The following is a 24,989-nucleotide window of genomic DNA, read 5'->3' as shown; positions in this document are numbered from 1 at the left end:
AAGACAGGGAAGCCCCATATGTAGGGTCTTTCAATAATTAGGGAAGAAGTCTTCCTAGAAAAGACTCATTTCAGTATTCCTAGATTGTGGTACTCCAGAGAGTTTAACACCATTGGGCACTGCATAATTTTAAGAGTCCTCTGGTGACTGGAAAGAGGGCTATTTGAAGAGAATTAAAAGAGAAGAGGACCTTCCTTGCTCAGGAGAACAACGGAAATTGTAGCCTAGACATTATTTCCCTTACAGCTAATTTTGTTGAAAGATCTTAGGGGAAATAGGTTTGTTCTTGACGGTGGTCTACTTGACCTGACTATCATTTACACAGATGCAGAACTACAAGACACTGTCCTCGATGAACGTCCATTTCCTCCCGGAAGAACTGGGAACCCAGGAGTCCGCAGCCCACAGAGCGCGACGAAGAACAGAGATCTGGGTCTGAGGGAGTAAGGAGCTCAACCAGGCCTCTCCTCGCCGACAAGCGCAGCGAACTACACGTCCCAGAATCCTTGGGTTCTCGCGTGAACTACATTTCCCAGAGGGGTATAGCGAGTCCCTGCCCCGCCCCTCCTATACCTACTTGGGGTGCCTGGCTTTTGCAGCTGGCGTGAGCAGCCGCACGGCCTGAGGTTGGCCCAGGCAGCACCTCGGGCGAGTCCAGACCCGAAGCTGCTGTCAGGCTGTGGCAGTTCCAGAGCCTCCCGCCTGCAGCCCACGGAACCCCAGAGGCCTTGGTGAGGTGAGCGGCGGAGGGTCAGCGGGATGCGGGAGGGAAGACCCGGCCTCGGGAGGATGCGGCGTCGGGGCGCGGGACACAGGCCCAGCAGGAGCGAGCTGGGCCTTTGTGGGCGCCAGTGGGCCGAGGGCCGGGCATCTGGGCTCTGTCCGCCTGACGCCACCTCCTCCCACAGACGTGCCCTGAACGCCACAAGTCGGACACTTCCTCCCTTTTGGCCGGGCTCAGCCATCCAGATAGGTTCCCAGCGCGCTACCTGTCCGGCTCCTAACGGCATTTGAATTGCTCTGGGCCGTCAGTGAACGTGAGAAAATAATTTTCTTCCCCTACCATCGCCGCTGCTCTCCCTCGTGACAGGCTTGTTTTGCCTGAGAAGTGAATCGCCGGCTTCCCCCAGTGGCAGAATCAGGACTGGAATCCAGGTCTCTGGTTGTCTATATCTCGTTTCTCAAGACAGCAGCTTCCTCCGCCATAGGAGAACTGATACTTTCCCTTTCCACAGCAGTTTTCTCTAAAAATCTGGAAATTGTTTCCTTGCAAGGAGGGGACGAGTTGGGTGGGAAGACTCGAAGTGGAGAAAAGTTGTCTCATATGCACACAGGGAGTTTAGAGCAGATGCCAGCCTCCCTGGCTGTGTGGACTGGGGCAAGTTGCTCCCTCGGTTTCCTGATCTATCAAATGGGGGCCAACACTGTCAACCGTGCTCAGTAATGCAGGTAGTGCCCGGCACTTCGTGAGGCTCAAGGAGTTGCTGCTGCTGCTGATTGAGTCCTAGGACGTTTTTCACTGAGCCAGGGAAAGAGCTGGGCCTGGAACAAAATGACCCAGCCCTTCTGTCTGGTCCTGTCTACCCCTGGCTGCTTCTGACTTCCTTCTCTGAGGGCACTTGGCATCATTCTCAGGGAGTGTAAATGATTCAGAGCTGCTGATTCAGAGGGGTGTAAAACAGAAGGGGCTTCCTCTTGGCTCGCCTTGTCTTCCCTCAGATCTGGCTTCTGGAGACTTCACCCATCCTCAGGGGACACTGCCCAGAAAGAAGACATGGCTACTGAACAGAGGGAAGCAAGGTCTCAGGTGAGTTCATTGTCATCTCAAGTCTTAGGGACAGGTGGGGCTTTTTACCCTCAAAGTAAAATTCTCTACCCAGTACAGTTTTCGCCAGGATTTGGAGCTTAAGTCCTTTTCTCTTGAAAGAACTCTTACAACTGGTCCACCGTGGTGGATGATGGGTTCTGTAGAGAATATTTGCCTTCCCCCTCCCCACCCCACCCTCCCCAATCCATGTCTAGTGTTTCCCCCCCTTTTTTTTTTCCGTAATAGGTGCTCTTTTAGTCATTAACCTCAATCTACTATATGATTACTGGTTTGAGAAGTAAGATACCACATGTCTTATACCAGTTGGGGTCAGAACAAACATACACCCTTGGTAGAGTTCCTTTCTGACATACTCCCTTTGCTCACTCATGTCCGCCTCTCTACCCTTGGCCAGAATGCTTTTCTTTTTCTTTCCACCCCCAAGAATCCTCATGATACATTCCAAGGCTTTGTCCAGTCCATAGTTTTTAGTTTTTTCTCCTTCTTAACTTTCTGGATCATGCAGCTTGTTTCCATCACTGTCTTGAAAACGGATCTTGACCTGCCATTTTCATCTTTATGCTGTGAAGATGAGAGTGGGACCCCATCCAGGTGAGCCAGTGTACAAATAAAGGATAACCATGTTGGAGGGGACATAGATGGAGTAGTCTCTTGACTCTAAGAGTAGAGAGAAGACTCCTCAGGAAGCAGCAGTGAGAGTCCATAGGATATTGGTAGTGGAGAGCAGGGTATACAGTGATTACTGAATGGTTCTTTTGAGCCAGATGGCCAGGTTTATGCCCATCTTCTGTGTTGCTGTTAATGTGCCTCAGTTTCTTCACCTGTGAAAAGAAAACAACCACCATGCCTACCTCCTAGCATAGATGAGAAGATCCTGGGAGTTAGTGCATGGAAAAAGTTTTGATCAGGGCCAGGCACATAATAGATGTTCAGTATGTGATGGTTGTGGTGGCTGAATGATATTAATATAATATATGATACTATTATTGTTGGTGGACTATCATTGTTGGTAGATAGAAATGGCTGTACAATGTCCTTCCTTTACTCATCCTCATCTAACCATAATAGCTAATGTTGCTAGCGAATATCCCAAGGGCTTTAGCTTTATTCTCACTGTTATAGCAAAGTAGAAGTTATTACCCCCATGTAACACTTGCCACTGAGGCTCAACAAAGTCAGGTGATCTGAAATCAAACCCAGGTTCTAAGTTCATGTTGGTTATCGTCCAGTCATTCCTCTTGTGCCTCTTTTCAGAACACAGGGCAAGCCTAACCCCCAAGTTACCAGAGCTGTCTGCAACTGGATATTATTTTCTGGACCCATGAAATGTGATGGTTGATCTTCTGCAGCTATGGCTAGGACCTGCCTTTGCACATTTGGGTTGCTTTCTTCTAAGGCTTTCACATTCCATTCCAGCAGAGCCAAGCTGCTCTCTTGCCCCAAATCTTCTCTGTCCCTGTGTATGAGTCCTATATGACATTTCTCCCTAACCTAACCTGCTGCCTGTGCATCAGTACCGCATGGACTTGTGTATAAAACTCAGTGACAGGGCGTTTAAGACTAGAGAGAAAATATACCCACCAAGTGCTGGGTTAAAAGAAAACTTCAGTCACTGTCTTGTCTCTGCCATGGTTAAAGTATGTGCCCTGGATCTTATGTTCCCCATCTCTAAAATGAGGATTAAACTAGGAAATGGTATATGGTCTTGTCCAGCAACACTTTTTTCTTCCATTGCTCAAATTATTCTTGCATTTTTCCTGGATTTTCCTGGATAACAATTGGATTGTTATTTCTTTTGAGGACAAAGATCATTTTTTGTATCCCTCCCCTGTGACAATAAATTATCTTATTATATGGCACTGCATGTTAATGTTAAAAAATTCAGAAAATGAAAAATACATATATAAAAAAGAAAGTAAAATCACTCTTACCCCAGCATCTCCTGGACAAAATAATGGTCATTCCTTTGGTATGCAGCCTTCAGAATAATTTTCTATGCACCTTTATTTACTTATTATTTGTTTATGTACATATGTATGTGTGTATTTTTCTTTTCTTTGCATTGTTCACTTGAGAAGACTTTCTTTTCTCTCCTTGCTGTTCTCTGGATGTCTGCATTCAGTTGGGTGTATTTTTCCCTTTCTCCTTTGCCTTTCACTTCTCTTCTTTTCTCAGGTTTGTAAGGCCTCCTCAGACAACCACTTTGCCTTCTTGCATTTCTTTTTCTTGGGGATGGTTTTGGTCGCCACCTCCTGTACAATGTTATGAACCTCCGTCCATAGTTCTTTAGGCACTGTCTACCAGATCTAATCTCTTTTAATTTTTCATTGTGATAATATATACATAAGATTAAATTTACCACTTTAACCACTTTTGAGTATATAATTCATTGACATTAACTACATTCACATTGTTGTGTTACATCATTACTGTTTATCTTCACTGTATGGATTATCTCATTTATTTCTTAACCCTGTGAGATAGGCATTGAGAGGAAGTTTTGCAGAGTGGTTAAGTATGAAGCCTTGGATGTTCCCTGGATTGGAATTCTATCTCTACCACTGACCAGCTGTGATATTGTGACTTATAATATGAAGTATATATTTGGTCTTTGTCCTTGTTTCTGGCACATAATTTCCAAAACCCTTGTGATTTCCTAAGTGATTAGTAATAAATGATTTTTATTCCTGAAATTACTTCAGAGCAATGAAGGCAAAATGGATGTGCTTTGTTATTCATAACAAGCTCTTTCACACCAGAGTTAATGAGGTGACTTTTGGACCCCACCTAAAGATGGGGACTAATTGCCAGGGAACCTTGATTAAAGGGGTGGAACTTTCAGTCCTGCCCCCCTATACCCCTGTTACCCACGCACCATCACCCTAGGAGATGAAAGTTGAATTGGTTGCTAATGGTCAATTATTTAATCAATCATGCCTATGTAATGAACCTTCATAAAAATCCAAAAGGGTTCAGAGTTCTTCCAGGTTGGTAAACATTTAAAGACAGAGAGAATGGCAAATCCATAGTGCACCCCTTCCCTGTACATCTCTTTCATCTGCCAGTTCCTGAGTTACATTCTTTTTATCATAAACCAGTAATCTAGTAAGTAAATGTTTTCCTGAGTTCTGTGAGCCACTCTGGCAAATTAATCAAACCTTAGGAGAGGGTTGTGGAAACTTCCAATTTACAGCCAGTCAGTCAGAAACACAGGTAACAACCTGGACTTGTGATTGACATTGAAGGGGGGCCAGTGTTGTGGTACTGATCCTTTAACCTATGGATCTGACACTATCCTCAGTGTCAGAATTGAGTATCATTGTAAGACACCCAGCTGGTGTTGCACAATTGCTTTGTATATCTGGTGTCAAAAGTGAAATAATACTGTATTAAGAGTCAAACAGACTTACAAGAGGGGTGATTTTTCCTTCATACCAGCTGTGTGACTTGGATAAATTTCTCCTTTGCTTTCTCATGTGTAAAATGGAGACAAATTCATAGGGTTGTTGTGAAGACAAAATAAAGATTTACACTAAAGATTAATATAAAGCTCTAAGAATAGTACTTGGCCTGAAAAAAGCTTTCAATAAATGATAGCTGTTTTACTTTCCATTGTTACTGTCTTCAAGTTTCAGAGAGCACAAAGACAGTGCGTTAAGTTATGTAGACTAATGCCTCGGTGATTATTTCTTTTTCCATTTCTTTGCTGTTACTAGGATGATGATAAACATCCTTTTCTGTACATTTTTGTTCACTGTTCATTATCAAACAAATACAGTAATTGGAGCATTAAAGAATATGCACATTTTAAAGCTTGTAATGTGTGTTATCAAATTGCCGTCAGAAAGATTATTCTAATTGACACTCCCACTAATGGCATTAATACCGCCACACATCTTTTGTAGTGGTTAACAGGGCCTGGTTCATGCTTCATGCTACTCAGTATATATTTGTCACAGGTCAATTGTTCATTAAACAAATGATCTGGAAGTTTCACAACCCAGAATAGTATAGAAGCATTTCATGGTAGCCCATCTACTACCTGCTGCCACCTTTTTCACCCTGTGTGATGGGTGGTCCTGGCTGAGCTGGGATGCCTTGTCTCTACAGGTGTCAGTGACGTTCGAAGATGTGGCTGTGCTCTTTACACGGGATGAGTGGAGAAAGCTGGCTCCTCTTCAGAGAAACTTGTACCAAGATGTGATGCTGGAGAACTATAGTAATCTTGTCTCCTTGGGTAAGGAAATTTCCCCTGTAGATAGGGAAAATTCAGAATTCAGAAATCTGGATACCTCAGTACCTGATTCCCTGGGTAAAAGCCCTGGGTCATTTAAAAACTTTATCTGAGGTTTTTTGTGTGGTTTTTTTTTTTGCCTTAGCACTGTACAAACTGGATCTCCATAAATAAATACGAAAAACTTTTTCCCCCTGATAGGCATGGAATTGCCCCATGGATGGGACAGTGTACAGAGCTGCACATTAGAAATTTCCTCATTGTAGGCGCTTCCCTCATTTTCCCTCTAAGACTGAACTATGATGTGTTTGCTCATCTCTTAACAGAGCATCCCTCAACCCTCTTCTTTGACCCAACACTTGCTTTTCTCAACTTTCTTTTATAGGGGTCAGCAAAGTTTTTCTTTAAAGAGCCAAGGAGTAAGTATTTTAGGTTTTGTGAGCTGTATATGGTCTCTGTAACATATTCTTTTTTTTTTTTCAACCATTCTTTGCTCAAGAGCCATACATAAACAGATAGATGGTAGTCTAGATTTGGCATATGAGACCCATAGTTTGCTGACAGCTGCCATCTTTCAAAGGGGTCAGATAGTGTTTTCACATTTTAAACAAGCTTCTTGATATGTAATCCTTTCCATGGATAACTGTTACAAATGTTAATTTAGTCTGTATATGTAACATGCATTTAACAGTGTATGCATATTCCCTCTTGTATAGAAAACTTTTTCCCTATTAATCAAGGCTGCACGTTTATCATGCCTCACTGACATACAGCTAAATGTTGCGTTGTCCCTTGCCTTTACCTTAACATACCCCCTCACATCGTGGGGTCACAACTTAAGCACCCCACAGAAGTTCTTTGTATCATCCTTTGAGTTTTCTACTCAGATTTCAGATTCTTCTTTGCATCAAGGCAAAATCAAGTCTTTTTTTTTTTTTTTTCTTTTTTTGCTCTATGAGCAGGACTCCTATTTCCCAAACCCAAAGTGATCTCCCTGTTGCAGCAAGGAGAAGATCCCTGGAAGGTAGAGAAAGACAGCCCTGGAGGCGCCTCTCTAGGTGAGTGGGTGGGGAATTTCTGCAGGCAGCAGTCTGGTAAATGAGTGGGTGTGTGACTTGAAGATGTTGGTCAGGGAAGTTTTTCTGGCTTCTCAGTGCTCAAGAAGTAGTAGAGAAGGGATGCTAAGGCCCCCATTTGCAAGCTTCCTCTTTTTCTCTGATACTTCACAGGTGAATTTCTCAGGATCTTTTTTCTTATTCTTTCCTGTTGTTTCAGAGGAGGGCTGCATTTTCAAGTATTCATTCAGCAAGCTTAGTGTTTTGAAGCAACTGCAGCAGAGTCATTCTGACTGAAGCCCAGGGTCATGGGAAAAGAAAGAGATGAGGAAGGAAGTAGATTAGAAAGCCAGGTGGGGGCCACACTGTGAAGCACTTTGGTTCAGTTCTTAGGGATGGGAGCTGTCCATGGTTGACTGGAAAAAATTCAAGGATTTTAAACCGAAGAATTATACGGTCCTTGATATTCTAGAAAAAATGGCCTCGGTCTGAGACACCATAGATAAACCTTTGGTAAAATCATACCTAAAGAAGCTGAGCGCACCTACACTGGCAGATAACACCACAGTCATAAAGAAAGAGCACTGGAGGAGGCAGAGCTCCAAGGCATGTAAGGGACTAAAAAGCAAATTATGGAGCATGACTATGACATATCATCATTTATGTCTAGAGAAACTTAAGTGTATGTTTGTCTGTATGCATACTAGGTGTGTAAGATCTGAGGGAAATGTCAGGGGACACCTAACCTGGTAACGAGTTCCATCTGGATTAGGATTGAGAATGGGCATGATGAAAAGCAACTTTATTTACATGTAATATAATTAAAATTTTCACAGAGAATATGTTCATTAAGTCCTTATTTTGTAATTTGAATTTAATAAGAATGGTCACTTCAGAAACATTGTTGGGCTTAGATTTGAAGTGAGGATAAACTAGAGGTGGGAACCTTCTGGAGATTGTTGCATAATGTAGGCAAGACATTACCTAGAAGGCACATGCAGTAGGTTCAGGAGGAAAAAATAGGGGCCCCTTTTTTAATGGTGTAGGACAAGTTTGGTGTGGGATGGGTTTCATTTGAGATGTGAGCAAAATATGGGTACAGGTTTCCGGTAAACAGCTGTAGAAGAATTTATGGGTTGGAACTGAACAGGGAGGTCAGGGAGGCGTCAGTGCGAAGGTGGCATTTGAAGTCTTGAGCTGAGCAGGTAAAGGAATAGAGGAGCAGACAAGAGTCCCAGGAAACCTCAGTGTTTATGAGATGGGTTAAGAGGGAAGAATCTGTGATTGAGCCTGAGAAGAAGTCACCAGCAGATGGACTGCAGGACAGGCTATATCCATCCCTAAAGCCCATACACCTTTAGGAAAACACTTTCTTCCTAAGGTGAGATCGTACAAGGTGAGATCTTTTGAGGTGGAAACCACACTTGTCTTTGTTTATATCTTTTAACTGTCATTTTGGAGAAATACACTAATTTTGTGGGAATTTCTGGAGACCACCACAAAGTAAACAGAGAATTCGGGCAGCAAGGAACCAATGGAGAGTTAGGAAGGATATCAGTCCCACTGTCAGGTGTCGGCTGAGTCTGGCATGAAAGAGGAAGAAAAGGAAGAACTGTCCCCTTTCCCTTCACTGCAGGAGACTCTGATCCATGAGGAGTCCCCCTTCCTGAGTGAAGTATTAGCTGGATTAAACTGAATAGAAAGTATGACTGGAGTCCAAAGCTGTCCAGAGAGACCCCAAGGCCACCTAGCAGAGATGTGGAGTCCTTCTCAGGTTTGGGAAGTTGAAGGAAAACTCTGAGTGGGTGTCTGGAGGAAGTAAAGACGTCAGAGCCAACCAATGTGTGCATTTCTCTTGATGCAGTGAACTTCCTCTCTTTGGTCAAAGGTGACAGTCAGATGGGGTGTCTTGGGAGTGTTGGCATGTGTTCTGTCCCTCCTGCACCCCTGGCGAATCCCCCATCTTCCTGGGCTAAAGTACCCTCGGAACAATTTCCTTCCAAGAGAAACTCACTTCCCTGTGAGCTCAGGTGAAGGACCTGGATGTTCTTGGAAGCACTTCAATTATTAACTCTAGACCAGAGCCAAAAACCAACCCTTTGAACAACCAGTGGCAGAAAAGCTTATGCTTCCAAGGTAGGACTCCTAGGATCTCTAGTTGCCTCCAAATATGTTTTTTAAAATATTATTTTCACTTCAAAACTACTTACAAATAGGAAAAACAAACAAAAAGAGAAAACAAACTGCCATCCCTGGATCCATATGTTTTATATTGAGAGATAGGACAGAATGGCTCAAAAGGTACACATCTCACCTGAGTCTCTAACTTAAGAAATGAATCCAAAGTCTATATTCAGTTTTCTGGAATATTATGTATATTATATGTGTGTATATGTATATAATAGTTGTTCAGTTGCTCAGTCGTGTCTGACTCGTTGTGACTTCATGGTCTGCAGCATGCCAGGCTCCTCTGTCCTCCACTATCTCCCAGAGTTTGCTCAAACTCATGTCCATTGAGTCAGTGATGCCATCCAACCGTCTCATCCTCTGCCACCCCCTTCTCCTATGCCTTCAATCTTTCCCAGCATCAGGGTCTTTTCCATTGAGTCAGCTCTTTGCATTAGGTGACCAAAGTATTGGAGCTTCAGCTTCAGCATCAGTCCTTCCAGTGAATATTCAGGGTTGATTTCCTTTAGGATTGACTAGTTTGATCTCCTTGCAGTCCAAGGTACTCTGAAGAGTTTTCTCCAACACCACAGTTTGAAAGCATCGATTCTTTGGCGCTCAGCCTTCTTTATGGTCCAACTCTCACATCCATACATGACTACTGGAAAAACTGTATCTTTGACTATATGGGCTCTTTTGGGGAAAGATATCTCTGTTTTTTAATACACTGTCTAGGTTTGTCATAGCTTTCCTGTCAGGGAGCAATTTCATTAGATTGTTGCTATAGCATGCAGTGGTTTATATATATATATATGTGTGTGTGTATATATATATATATAAAACAGGAATAATGTGATTAAATCAACTTGAACATCTCATGAGTTTGGTTTACACCCAATGTAAAAATATTCTTTAATTCAAAAATTTAAAAACCCAATGATGATCTGGGTAAACAATTCCCTTCGATGAGAAAGTGCTTTTCTCTGTCTTTTTCTCTTCCTTTGTTGTATTTATGCAAGAATTCCAGGCAGACTGAACCTGGCAGGATGGTCAGCTGAGCAGTCACTTGTGGGCTGCCTTCAGCTTGCTGAGATTTGTTGTGGCTGCATCGGCACAGAGAGTAGGGATCTTTTTCTAATTTGTAGAAAAATGCTGTAGGGGATATAGCAGCAACCTAATGAAATAGCATGCAGTGGTTTTAAACAGTGGATTTCTTACAAGGTGAAAATGTGTTTAATATGTTTAAGTTAGTCTTGTTCTTGCCCCCTGCCCTCCCCTCCTGCCACCAACATCTTTTTTCCTTGTAGCTGCTGGAATGGTCTATTTAAAATGTAGATCAGGTTGTCTCACTCTCATGCCCAAAGCCTCTAGTGGCTTCTTCCACATAGAACACAATATAAAGCCCCCAGCATGGCCCTCAGAGGCCTTTGTGGTCTGGTTCTGGCTACCTTTTCACCTTCATCTCTTTCCTCTCTGCCCTTTATTGGAGAACTCTAATCACCCTGGTCTCCTTGTAGTTTGTCAGGCAGGCCAAACAGGCTCCCACCTCAGGGCCTCTGCACTTGCTTTTTCCTCTCCTGGACCAGTTTTCTTCCTGGCAGCCAGGAGCCCATATGACTCACTTCCTTGCACTATACAGGTTTCTGCTCAGGTGGCACTTTATCAGTTAGTCACAGCTCATCTGAACATGGTCTTTTGTCCTCCACATTCTTTATTCCTTCACCATGCTTTATTTTCTCTGAGTACTCATCACTGCAAAATAGTACATATTTATTTATTATCTGCTGTTACTCTGGATTGTAAGTTCCCTTATGCTGGATTGTCTGTTTATTTGTTCTTATCTCCTCAGTACCTAAAGCAGTGCTTGGTTAGAGTCAGCTTCCAGTTAGTGAATGCATGGATGACTTGGTTAGGTAGTGGTGACAGAGCTAGAAAAAAGGGAACCAATTTCAGAGGTATTTGGCAGATAAAAGCAGCAGGACTTAGAGATGGATCAGATATGGAAGATAGAAGAGATGGAGTTGTCAAGGATGCTTCGCTTGGTTTGTGGCCTGTTCTGGGATGGACAATGATATCATTCACTGAGATAGTGGGGCTAGGAGATCAGATTTGGGGGTTAGTATAAATATGGTTTTAGATGAATTAAATTGAATTGTCGTTTGGTTGATCCAGTTATTCAAGTGAAGATGTCAAATAGCCTGTTAGATTTAGAGTTTCATCCCTCATACTATACACTGAGCATTAAGTGTGAAGACTCTGTCACTAAAAGATAATTGAAGCAATGCTTGAATTTTAGTTAACCCGTAGAGTGGATTCAGGGTACAGAAAGAGCAAGAAAGAGGATAGGACTCAATCTAGAGAAACTCTGGCATTTCATGGTTAGGTAGAGATAAATGAACCTGTAGGGATGATAAAGATAAGGTGTACTATAGAAGGAAACTCGGGAGTCTAGTGTCATTGAAGTCAAGGCTCATAAAGGATGGTATCAGTAGAGGTAGGGAAAATTAAATGAATTTGAGACTTATTTAGATGTTAGAAGAAACAAATCTTGGTAATCGATTAACTGAGGGAGAAATATGAAGGATGCCTTTTAAAGTTTTGATTCAGAACTGGTGCCATTTATAGAAACAACAGGTGCCATTTATAGGTTATACAGGTTGGAGGGAATACTCATAAATTCAGTTTTAGGCATGTTGAATTTGAGCTATCTTTGAGACATCTAATTGCTGTTTTGAGTAGGATGTTGTTTAATTAGGTATGGAGAGTAGAGAAGTCTTGCCTAGAACATGTTTGTAGATGAACCTGGCCTGTGGAAAGGGTACAGAGTGAAAAGAATTGGGGGCCTAGGACTCAACCCCGTGGAACTCCAAGGATTAAAGATCAGGTAGAGGAAAAGGAGTGCACAAAGGAGACTGAAAATCTGCCAAGGTAATTGAGGCTGGTGGACCATGAGAAGAATGTGGAGACGAGCTCAGGCAGAGAACTCCAGCAGCTGCCTCCTGTAGCTTAAGCAAAGAACTTCTCAATGAAAAGGAGGAGTCACTATCGGATGCTGCTGAAACGTAAGTTAGGTGAGGACTGAAGAGCACATCTTGCTTTTATCACATGGAGGTCATCATTGCCTTAAAGAGAGTGGTGGTAAGAACAGAAGGCAAAAATGAGCCCATGAGAGGTGCATGAGGAAATGAACACATGTGGGATACTATAGAAGGTGAGATGTGATGAGGAGGCGGCAGCAGCAGCTGGCAGAGCTCTTATATGCAAATATAAATACATATTTCTTTTTTTCCTTTGTCCACTCCAATTATATTATACAGCATACATTATTCTACCCCTTTCACTTGGTATATATTGAAGCTCTTTGCATGTCAGTTCATAGAGAGCTTTCTCACTCTTAGGAGTAGTTCTGTGGTGTTCGGCTGGCTCTCTTCTAGGCAGAAGAGGTGATTTTGATTGTATGTGGCTTTGGGTAATGTTAACCCAGTTAATCCAACTATCCATCAAAGAAATCTGCTTGAATAAACTGGGTACATTCTCACCAAGAAATTCTTTGCCACTGTAAAAAGGAATGAGGGGAGATCTCTGCAACTTCCATTGTGGGATGATATTACTAAGTGAGGAAAAGTGCAGATAGCAAAACAAAGAGGAGATACCACAAAAGAAAAAGTGTGTATTTGCTTGTATTAAAAAAAAAAATAAAGAAAAGCCAAAAAAAAAGGATAAAAGCAGATCAATAAAGAACCCAGCTGCCAGTGTGGAGACACAAATTCCATCCCTGGGTTGGGAAGATCCCCTAGAGGAAGACATGGCAACCCACTCCAGTATTCTTGCCTGGAGAATCCTATGGACAGAGGAGCCTGGCGAGCTACAGTTCATAGGGTTGCAAAGAGTCAGACATGACTGAAGTTACTTAGCACGCACACACGTACCAATATAAAAGGTTACCTGTAAGGTGAAAGAAGAAAAACAAAAAGGATTAAGAGAATAAGGATAGAATTAAATAAAACTGGAAAAGTGTTCCATAAATATTGAAAGCAAAATGAAACAAATGACCCTAATAGTATACCATGTTGTTGGCTTAGTTGCATAGAGAAGAATTATCTCAATTGCCTTTAAATCACAGCAGTTTAAATAAATATCCTTAGTGGTTTATATCAATATTATGATTTATAATAAAATATATATATTTGGTGCATGAGTACTCAGTTATATCCGAAACCCCATGGACTGCAGCCCACCATACTCCTCTGTCCATGGAATTTTCCAGGCAAGAATACTAGAGTGGGTTGCCTTTTCCTACTCCAGGGGATCTTCCCGACCCAGGGATCAAGCCTGCGTCTTCTGCATTGGCAGGAGGATTCTTTACCCCTGAGCCGCCTGGGTACAGTTCTTAAAACCCTGGGAAATCCTAGGTGATGAGAGCCCCAAAGGTGTCTTTATTATGTTAATGATGTTTCTCTTGGACCCTGCCTTAGAATGGGATTTGATTTCCAGGACCAGTCACGTGATGAAAGGGTTGAAACTTTTAGTACCACACCAGGGAGGGGAGGGGGCCTGGAGGTTGAACTAGTTGCCAGTGGCCAATGATTTAATTAATCATGCCCATGTAATGAAGCCTCCATAAAACCCCAAAAGGACAGATTCAGAAAGCTCCTGAGTTGCTGAACATTGGAGATATGGGGAGAGTGATTCACTTGGGGAAGGCATAGAAATTCCATGCCCTTTCCCCATACATTGCCCTGTACATCTGTTCCATCTGGTTTTTTTCTCAAGGTATATCCTCTTATAATTAACTGGTGATCTAGAAATCAAAAGTGAGTTATGAGCCACTATAGCAAATTAATCAAACCTAAGAAGGGGACTGTGGGAACCTTTGATTTATAGCCAATTGGTCAGAAGTACAGATGATAACCTGGGCTTGTGACAGATGTCTGAAGGAGGCAGGGGGAAGTCTTATAGAACTGAGTCCATAACCTGTGGGATTTGATACTATCTCTAGGTTTTAGTAGGAAATGGCAACTCACTCCAGTATTCCTGCCTGGGAAATTCCATGGACAGAGGAACCTGGTGGGCTATAGCCCATGGGGTCACAAAGAGTTGGATATGACTGAACATGCATACTAGGTATTATAGATAATGTTAGAGTTGAATTGTAGGACACCCAGTTGGTATCCAAGAATTGCTTATTGATGTTTTAACCACCCCTGAGAAGCACATTGGAATTGAGTGAAGAACATTTACTATCTTACAGGCAAAAATGACTTCAAACAATTATGATGATTTTGGTGGATATAGTAAAAGTATATGGTTTTGTTTACAAGTGGAATTCTTATCTTTGAGAAATGTGTTCTGAAATATTGATGAAATGATATAATAGGGTATTAGCGTACTTGAGCATACTCTAATGGAAGAGATATAGGGGAGTTATATGGGGTTGGCCAAAAAGTTCATTTGAGCTTTTCCATAACATCTTACAGAAAAACCCAAGTGAACTTTTTGGCTTTCTCAGCCTGTTCCAACAAAGTACCAGAATTATGTGACTTTAAGCAACAGAAATTTATTGTCTCACAGTTCTGTGGGACCATGCTTTCTCTGAAACTCCAGATAGGGTCCTTCCTTGACTCTCCCTACCTTTTCGTGGTGACCAGCAGTCCTTGTTCCTTGGGTTGCAGCTGCATCACTCCAGTCTATGCTTCTGTTGTTATTTGGTGTTTCTGGGGGTATCTTGACATGATCTTTTTGTGCTTACCTGTGTCCAAATTTCCCTATTATAAAGATACCAGTCATATTAGATCCCACCCTAATCACCTCATCTTAACTTGATTGAATCTGTGAAGTTACTACTACCAAATAAGGTCATATTCTGACTTACTGGAAATTAGGACTTCAACACATCTTTTTGGTGATACAGTTCAACCCATAACAAGGTAATAAATGTAACAGCATTAGTAATTGTCGATGCTGACTTGGCCATTCATTGTACAATTCACTCTACTTTTGTACGTGTTGAACATTTTCTGTAATACAAAGCTTTAAAAATTAGAATTACAAACAACAAAATTTTTAAAACAGCATTTCTCTTTTTCATCAACATATAAGCATTATGGAATACATTTTCAGATGTGTAGTTCTATCCCCATTGTGGTGTTATGTATAATTCTCAGCAAATAGCTCCCTCAGTTCTCTGAGTGTGGAAAGTCTTGAGACTGCAAATGCATGTGACATTTTTATAGGAATAATTTTGAATCTAACCACCTGTTGAATAAGGTGGGTAAGGATATAGGTCTGGAAAGTTGACTTGGGTTCAAAGATTTTAATGCTGCCTTTAGCCTTCACACTACCCCATCCATCTAACCTATGGCTAAGCCTTTAAAATCCCATTTTAGACATTTCTTCCCCAAACTTTTGACCACACCTGTATGCCTTCCCTGCTTGCACTCACTACTATCTGAGGGTAGTTTGGATGCTGTTGTAAACTCACATTTGTATCCATTTCTGTCTTGTGTTTTTGTTTTATATGCAATGTGATTGCCTACTCCTTTTTTGTCTCTAATACAAAACAGTGAACTCCTTAAAGAAGTTAACTGTTTCTTTTCATTACCAGATCTGGAATGTCTTGTGGATCATGTACCTAGGATAACATATTGTAGGTGCTTTTTAAATATTTGAAGAATGAGTTAAATAAAGTACAATCAATGCTTTTTGAAATAAGAGTTCTATATAGTAACAAGGTTAAATTTGGTAGGAAGTACTATTGGAAAGGTGAGAAACAGATCAAAGGATTAAATTGAAGGTCAATAGCAATAGTCACTATAGAGTAAGAAAGTCCTGAACTTGGATGTATTAATGATGGTTGTTAGAAACCTCTTAGTGATACAATTTAAGGGAATTTGATGACTGACTAGACATAGAATGCAGGAAAGAGAAGGTTCTGAGATGAAACTAAGAATTTATGGCAGTGGAGCTGAGGAGGTTATGATATATCAGAGCTAGGAAACACAGAAAGAAAAGTTTGAAAGGAATGCACTGGTTTCAGATTTGGACAAACTGAATTTGAAGAAAAATACACAAATGGAAAATCTAGCAGGCAACTGGAAATAACTCTCTCAAGTGTTTTGAGAGTCAATATAGTCATTGACATCGGAGGTGTGGGAGTGGATGAAATCATGTGGGAAGAGAAGGTTGAAGAGAGACTCACAGAGATTCATAAGCACCAAGGGAAAGGAATCTAGACCTAATGACAGGTTTTAGTTGGGGTGGCAGTCATTGGCAAAATCACCTGGTCTCTAAACTTCTGACCTAAGTTACAGCCTTGTTTATGACATAGCTCAGGCCCAGGCTTGATTCTGAGAAGAGCAGAAGTTGAACTGCACTTAAGGAGACACATCTGTAGACTTACCAGAACCTTTAAACAGATCATAAAGAACAGTTAGGATGTCCACAATCCAGGACTCATGTCCCCTTCAGCAGGAAACATGAATTTTGGACTAAGGTATTGGCACTTGAAGTAGAGTGAAATGAGTTTCCCATTATTGGTATGGAACCTTGTAGCTGTAATTACGTCCATTAAAACATTAAAACTGCCCAAATCCTGTTTCGCTCATCTCCTTTAAACAAAACTTTTCAAAAGCATTTCTATACATGATGTTTCTCCCAGTGTTTCTACTGTGCACTCCAGTGGGGCTTTATTCCTGTTCTAAGAAAAGTAGTTATTAAATCCCAGATAGTCTCCATCTTGGCACAATCAGGGTTAAGTTTTTAGTTCTCAACACACACAAGTCCACTAGCAATTCCAGTTCTGTTAGTAGGTGATAAGAATGCAGTCACCATATACCTCTACCTTCTTTCTCACCTACTCAACTACAGGAACCTCATAATCTTCCCTGTTCCCTGCTTCTACTTGTGTGTCAACACTGTTCTCTACACAGTAGCCAACTTGAGTGAGGATGTAATTGCCTGAGACTTCCCAGCATACACAGAATAAAATTCCAGAGTCCTTACATGACCTGTTAGGCCTTATATGACTTGCCTCTAACTATTGCTTCAATATTATTTACCATTTTCTCTCTTGCTTAATGCACTCTAGTAGCCACACAGCCTCTTTGCTGTGTCTCAGAAGTCACCATACTTTGATATTTGCTGTTTCCTTCGCCTAGGAAGCTCTTGCTTCACACATCCATATGGTTGTTATTTATTTACTTATTATTTGTCACACCTTCCCACACATGCGCGTGCACACACACACACACAAACACACAAACACAAAACAAAGGTATAAGCTCCTTAAAGACTGAAATTCCTAGTCATCACATTCTCTACATTCCCTAGAACATTACCTGGCCCATAGTAGGCACTTGGTAAGTATTTGGGAATGGAAAGGATGTCTCCAGCATATGCAAAGATAACACACACACACAAAAAACAAAAATGTAGGGCTCCAGAAACTGCATGTAGTTCAGCATACCTGGCAAGAAGCCAGGGGAAGGAGATGAGTTCCAAGCTGAACAAAGGTTGTGTGTGTGTTAGTTGCTTAGTTGTGTCCAACTCTTTGCAACCCCATAGACTGCAGCCCACCAGGCCCCTCCGTCCGTGGGATTCTCCAGGCAAGAACACAGGAGTGGGTTGCCATTTCTTTCTCCAAAAGGAACTATAGAAAGAAAGAAAGTGAAGTCGCTCAGTTGTGTCCAACTCTGTGCAACCTCATGGACTGTAGCCTACCAGGCTCCTCCATCCATGGAACAAAGGTTAGGTCATGACATACTTTGTTGACCATGTTAAGTACTCTGTACCTTATAAGTTGAAGATAAGTTGGAGGATCTTAAGGAAGTTTGAAGCATGGTAAAATGTGAATTTTAGAAAATTACTCTGTTACAGTGTGGAGAGTGAGTTGGCAGAGAGCAAGACTATACAAAAAAAATCTTCATGACCCAGATAACCATGGTGCTATAATCACTCACCTAGAGCCAGACATCCTGGAATTCGAACTCAAGTGGGCCTTAGGAAGCATCACTACAAACAAAGCTAGTGGATGTGATGGAATCCCAGTTGAGCTATTTCAAATCCTAAAAGATGATGCTGTGAAAGTGCTGCATTCAATATGCCAGCAAATGTGGAAAACTCAGCAGTGGCCACGGGCCTGGAAAAGGGCAGTTTTCATTTCAATCCCTAAGAAGGGCAATGCCAAGGAATGTTTACACTACCACACAATTACACTCATCTCACATGCCAGCAAAGTAATGCTCAAAATTCTCCAAGCCAGGCTTCAACAGTATGTGAACAGTGAACTTCCAGATGTTCAAGCTGGATTTTAGAAAAGGCAGAGGAACAAGAGATCAAATTGTCAACATCAGGTGGATCACAGAAAAAGCAAGAGAGTTCCAGAAAAACATCTACTTCTGCTTTCTTTACTACATCAAAGCCTTTGACTGTGTGGATCACAACAAACTGTGGAAAATTCTTCAAGAGATGGGAATACCAGACCACCTTACCTGCCTCCTGAGAAATCTGTATGCAGGTCAAGAAGCAACAGTTAGAACTGGACTTGGAACAATGGACTGGTTCCAAATTGGGAAAGGAGTACGTCAGGGCTGTATATTGTCACCCTGCTTATTTAACTTATATGCAGAGTACATCATGCGAAATGCTGGGCTGGATGAAGCACAAGCTGGAGTCAAGATTTCCAGGAGAAATATCAATAACCTCAGATACACAGATGACACCACCCTTATGGCAGAAAGTGAAGAAGAATGAAAGTGAAAGAGAAGAATGGAAACATTGGCTTAAAACTCAGCATTCTAAAAACTAAGATCATGGCATCCAGTCCCATTGCTTCATGGCAAATAGATGGGGAAACAATGGAAACAGTGAGAGACTTCATTTTGGGGGCCTCAAGAATCACTGCAGATGGTGACTGCAGCCATGAAATTAAAAGATGCTTGCTTCTTCGAGAAAAGCTATGACCAACCTAGACAGCATATTAAAAAGCAGAGACCTTTGCCGACAAAGGTCTGTCTAGTCAAAGCTACGGTTTTTCCAGTAGTTATGTATGGATGTGAGAGTTGGACTATAAAGAAAGCTGAGCGCCAAAGAATTGATGGTTTTGAACTGTGGTGTTGGAGAAGATTCTTGAGAATCCCTTGGACTGCAAGGAGATCCAACTAGTCAATCCTGAAGAAAATCAACCTTGAATATTCATTGGAAGGACTGACATTGAGCTGAAACTCCAATACTTTGGCCACCTGATGTGAAGAACTGACCCATTAGAAAAGACCCTGATGCTGGAAAAGATTGAAGGGAGGAGGAGAAGGGGACTACAAAGCATGAGTCGGGTGGATGGCATCACCAACTTGATGGACATGAGCTTGAGCAAGCTCCAGGAGTTGGTGATGGACAGGGAAGCCTGGCGTGCTGCTGTCCATGGAGTCGCAAAGAGTTGGACAAGATTGAGTGACTGAACTGACTGAAGTCTAGAGGTGGTGATGGTTGTTATTAAGTTGACCAATCGTGTCCAACTCTCTTGCAACCCCATGGACTGCCTGCCAGGATCCTCTGTCCAAGGGATTTCCCAGACAAGAATACTGGAGTGGGTTGCCATTTCTTTCTCCAGAGGATCTTACCAACCCAGGGATCAAACCCGCATCTCCTGTATTGGCAGGCAGAGTCTTTACCACTGAGCCATCAGAATTAAGAGACTATGGTAGAAACATTAAAGTGTGAGAAGCAGAGTACCATTTAGGTACCTGAGTCCAGTGCTCAAGAGCTCTAGTAAACTTGTTGGTCATAAAACAGCAGTCTTTACATACAGACCTATATAAAGGTATAGGTCTCTAACTAAGGCAGGGTCTCTAACTTTACATTATAAATGACAATCCACAATTTTGGAATCTTTCTATCTTTTTCCCAGCACATGTAGCCTGCAACCAATGACTGGTGTTCACAGGGAAAGTACTCCAGTTTTATGACTGCCTCCCACTCTTCTACCCAAATAATGTTATTGAAAGTTGATCATTGAGCAAGATTTAGATGGACAAGGAACTTGGAAGGTATGAACAGAAAATTGAAAAAAAAAACAAAAAACTCTTCCTTCCATAACAATAAATAGGAAAGATGAGAGAGATTTTGAAATAGCAGAAAGATTTTGTGATTGGCTAAGTGAAAAGAAGCTATTATTACACTAAATACACACTGTGGGCTTTTCCAGAAGATGTGGTCCCTAATGAAATGAATGATTTATTGATACTTAGTTGTTGTTTTTTTTTTAATGAGTGTTATTCTCACTTGCCCTGCATGGCAAATACCAGTGCCTTGGAAAAGAGGAAAAGAAATAGTAAAGATGGGTGCATATAAAATTAGTCAAAGAGAGTGTGTAGAGTGAAGGGAAAAAAATCCCAAACTCTAGAGAAAGCAATTTTTAAAGGGGGAATAGAAGAAGTTACCCATGAAGGAAACTGATAAGTTAACTCTGGTAGAAGGAAAGAGAAAAGCAGAATATATTATGTTCACCAAGCAGAGACAATCTGTACACAGATTGTGAATGTCAAGTAGAAATGTCAAAATACAGTAAGATGCAGAGGAACCCTTGAAATGGTTACTGTAACCCAGGAGAAAATAAATAACTATATGTGTACCTATTCCCCTGGCAAAATTTAATATTCAATTAATTGCATCCTTACCCAATTAAAATTTATTTAACTTGATTCTGTTCTTTACCATGTTATCATGTTAGCCCTTTTTACCTTTTTTATATTTGATCTTTGACTCTTTTGTATATTGCTTGCATAACCTCTCTTGCTTGATGCATTAGCAAGGTTACTTTCCTATCTTGGAACCTTTGGTTGCATGCCTATCTGTTGTTACCTCAGTAGATTGATCTAATTCCTTCCTGTTTGAAGTGGCTCTGAAACCGTCTCATTACTTGTGTAATGTACTGTCCTGGAAGCAACTGCTACAAGTGTTTGAATCGTGTGTGTGTGTGAAATTAATATATAAGTAATTGAGAGTATTTGACATTGTTCAAAAATTTATATATAAATTGTTGAGGAAGATTAATAAAACATTTTGTATATAATTCAGATGCCATTAGGAGGTTCTGTAGGTTAAAAGAGTATGCTAATCTGCTTACAAAGAATACTTAGGATAGAAAAGGAAAGTGAAATATATTTAGATATGGGTAGATAGATAAGTATAATTACATGTATAGAATATATATATATATGTTTTTTAATACGGTGGTGAGTGCCTATAATAAGAGGAATGAACTGTGTAAACTCAAGTACCCCTGTATTCACTATTTACAATAGCTCAGACATGGAAGCAACCTAGATGTCCATTGACAGATGAATGGATAAAGAAGTTGTGGTACCTATACATAATGAAATACTATTCAGCCATAAAAGGAATGCATTTCAGTCTGTTCTTACGAGGTGGATGAACCTAGAGCCTGTTATACAGGATGAAGTAAATCTGAAAGGAAAAACAAATTTCATATATTAATGCATATATATGGAATCTAGAAAAATGGTACTAACGAACCTATTTTCAAGGCAAGAAGAGAGATGCAGACATAAAGAACAGACTTTGGACACAGCAGGGGAAGGAGAAGGTGGGACAAACTGAGAGAGTAGCATTAACATATGTAGATTACTATGTGTAAAATAGCCAGTGGGAAGCTGCTGTAGGCACAGGCAGCTCAACCTGGTGCTCTGACAACCTAGAGGAGTGGGATGGGGTGGGAGTTGGAGAAGAGGTTCAAGAAGGAGGGGACATGTGGATACTTATGGCTGATTCATATTGGTGTATGGCAGAAGCCAACACTATTGTAAAGCAGTTATCCTCCAATAAAAAATAAATAATATTATTTTCTACAAAACAGTTAAAAACACTCAGTTAACTTTTGAATGGATTCTGAATGATACAAAGGAATTTGGCATGAGGGAAAAGGGATGAAGACTTTCCAGATTACGAATGATTATACAAATAAGAGAAATGTCATAAAGATAATTTAAAATTCTGTCATGGGCTTTGGACTCTGATCCCAGACTGCCTTTTCTAATTTATGGTTCCTCTTTTAATCCTTCTCCATTTTTCCGTGAACTGATTCTCCTGGTCACTCTTACACTCACCCTCTTTAAATGGGTTTGTTTAGTCTTTTCTCCACATGCTTGTTCTCAGCTTTTGTTGGCTTATTTCTCTGTACTGCTTAATTAAATCTCCTAAGTTTTTCTTATTATCTTTTGGCCAGATATTGAGACCTTATTTGAATACCATCAATATTCAGTCTATACATTTAGTAGCCAAATGCTGTATCACATGAAACATTTTCAGTTTTTTCTTTCCTCTCCAGGATGGAAGAACAGTTATAAAACCACAAAGTCAACTCAAACACAAGGTCATTCATTTCAGGAACTGATAATGAAAAGATCCAAAAGGAGTGGACCCTGGGACTTCAAATCAGAAAAACCCTGCAGATATGAAGGCAGATTAGAGAAAAAGCAGGAGAAAAAAGAAAGTGTACAGATAGTTTCAGTTACTCACAAAAAAATCCTCACTATAGAGAGAAAACATAAAAATACTCAATTTGGCCAAAACTTGAGCCCAAGGTCAGTCTTTTTTAGGCAACAGGTGATCCCCAGAGAAAAAGCCCCACCAAAATGTGAAATACAAGGAAACAGCTTCAAACAGAATTTCAGTTTATTTAATCAACAAAAAACCAACACAGCTGGGAAACGTTATAAATGTAGTATGTGTGAGAAAACTTTCATTAATACTTCATCCCTTCGTAAACATGAGAAAAACCACAGTGGAGAGAAATTATTTAAATGTAAAGACTGTTCAAAAGCCTTTAACCAAAGTTCAGCACTTATTCAACATCAAATAACTCATACTGGAGAGAAACCCTATATATGTAAAGAATGTGGGAAAGCCTTCACTCTCAGTACATCCCTTTATAAACACTTAAGAACACATACTGTGGAGAAATCCTATAGGTGTAAAGAATGTGGTAAATCCTTCAGCAGAAGATCAGGCCTTTTTATACATCAAAAAATCCATGCTGGAGAAAACCCCTATAAATATAATCCAGGTAGGAAAGCATCTAGTTGCAGTACATCCCTTCCTGGATGTCAGAGAATTCATTCCAGAAAAAAGTCCTACTTATGTAATGAATGTGGTAATACCTTTAAGTCTAGTTCATCCCTTCGTTATCATCAGAGAATTCACACAGGAGAGAAACCTTTTAAATGTAGTGAGTGTGGGAGAGCCTTCAGTCAGAGTGCATCTCTTATTCAACATGAAAGAATTCACACTGGAGAAAAGCCTTACAGATGTAATGAATGTGGAAAAGGCTTCACTTCTATTTCACGACTTAATAGACACCGAATAATTCATACTGGTGAGAAGTTTTATAATTGTAATGAATGTGGTAAAGCCTTAAGTTCCCACTCAACACTTATTATTCATGAAAGAATTCATACTGGAGAGAAACCATGTAAATGTAAAGTGTGTGGGAAAGCCTTCAGACAAAGTTCAGCTCTCATTCAACATCAGAGAATGCACACTGGAGAAAGACCCTATAAATGCAATGTGTGTGGAAAAACATTCAGATGTAACTCATCCCTTAGTAATCATCAGAGAATTCACACGGGAGAGAAACCATATCGATGTGAAGAATGTGGGATATCTTTTGGCCAAAGTTCAGCTCTTATTCAACATCGGCGGATTCATACAGGAGAGAAACCCTTCAAATGTAATACATGTGGGAAAACTTTTAGACAAAGCTCATCACGTATTGCTCATCAGAGAATTCATACTGGAGAGAAACCCTATGAATGTAATACATGCGGGAAACTTTTCAATCACAGGTCATCTCTTACTAATCATTATAAAATTCATATTGAAGAGCACCCCTAGGAAGTAGATTTGCATGTGTGAAGTTCTGAAACCAAAGCTCCCCAGAATACATGAGAATGATGTAATAAATGTAATGGATATGAAAAGCCTTTCTATAATTTAGTCCTCATCAGATAATAAAATCCTAAGGACAAATCTATGTAATGCATAATGAGGAAGCCTTTCAGACAGTTTGTAATAACCTAAAATGAAGAATCCCTGACTGGAGACATTGACTTTGGGCATTTGTAAAATAATCTCTACAGCAGCGTAGTCTGCCTATCATATGTAATTGTTATAAGCATCTGGGTGATGAGGGGAGGTGTGCACTGGATTTCCCATTGAAATAAATTAAATGTTAATGCTTTTTTAAATAACTGACATTGTAATAGCATATAACAGATGTGGTCAAAGAAATTATACATTTTTAGAAAAAAAGGACCAAATAAAAGATAAAAATGAACTGTAAACTACCTCTCTATTTCTGGGGTTTGTCCTTTTCCTGACTTGCTGTCAAACTTTGTGCATGGATTTCATTTAAAAATAGAAATAAAAGTCTGTTCTCTTCTTCCTTTGTTCTTCTAGTAATTGCTATAAATTGCAAATTTTCTACTCAGAATTTTTTTCTTTTTTTTGCTTTAAATTAATTTATTATGAAAGTATACTTGCTAAATACTGTGAGCTGTCGTCTTAGGGATATTAAATGGAAAAATAAGCAGTTTTCAAAGCTATTTAAAGTATTTAATACAGTATTGAAAGTTATTAAATGTTTAATATATATGTATTTAATAATATAGATTCTAATTTCACACCAGAAGGA

The 24,989-nt window shown here is 40.5% G+C and overlaps 2 protein-coding genes across 13 annotated transcripts in view; both read left to right on the top strand.

The window, feature by feature from the left end:
• The first annotated feature begins 595 nt into the window (after nucleotides 1-595).
• Nucleotides 596-24,737, top strand: ZNF354A (zinc finger protein 354A). 12 transcript variants are annotated; one of them, XM_081502116.1, is made up of 7 exons: nucleotides 596-736; nucleotides 909-1,037; nucleotides 1,720-1,807; nucleotides 2,334-2,419; nucleotides 5,939-6,065; nucleotides 7,025-7,120; nucleotides 22,626-24,737. In XM_081502116.1, the coding sequence occupies exons 5-7, from the start codon at nucleotides 6,032-6,034 to the stop codon at nucleotides 24,188-24,190; spliced, it is 1,695 nt and encodes a 564-aa protein (XP_081358242.1). In that variant the 5' UTR covers nucleotides 596-736; nucleotides 909-1,037; nucleotides 1,720-1,807; nucleotides 2,334-2,419; nucleotides 5,939-6,031; the 3' UTR covers nucleotides 24,191-24,737. The 12 variants fall into 12 exon arrangements, with proteins under 12 accessions (XP_081358242.1, XP_081358241.1, XP_081358239.1 ...); XM_081502115.1 differs by having other exon boundaries at nucleotides 909-1,155; XM_081502113.1 differs by lacking the exon at nucleotides 909-1,037.
• The window catches only part of CLK4 (CDC like kinase 4), a 66,474-nt gene continuing 48,535 nt past the window's right edge, over nucleotides 7,051-24,989 (top strand). Inside the window, exon 1 of the mRNA XM_081502150.1 lies at nucleotides 7,051-7,120. The gene's annotated coding sequence lies outside the window, so the exon portion shown is untranslated. The remainder of the gene's footprint in view (nucleotides 7,121-24,989) is intronic.

The sequence above is a fragment of the Giraffa tippelskirchi genome, chromosome 6 (genome assembly GCF_054371585.1).
Source record: "Giraffa tippelskirchi isolate mGirTip1 chromosome 6, T2T-mGirTip1v1.2.pri, whole genome shotgun sequence".
NCBI lineage: Eukaryota > Metazoa > Chordata > Mammalia > Artiodactyla > Giraffidae > Giraffa > Giraffa tippelskirchi.
This window is presented reverse-complemented; position numbering and strand designations above follow the sequence as displayed.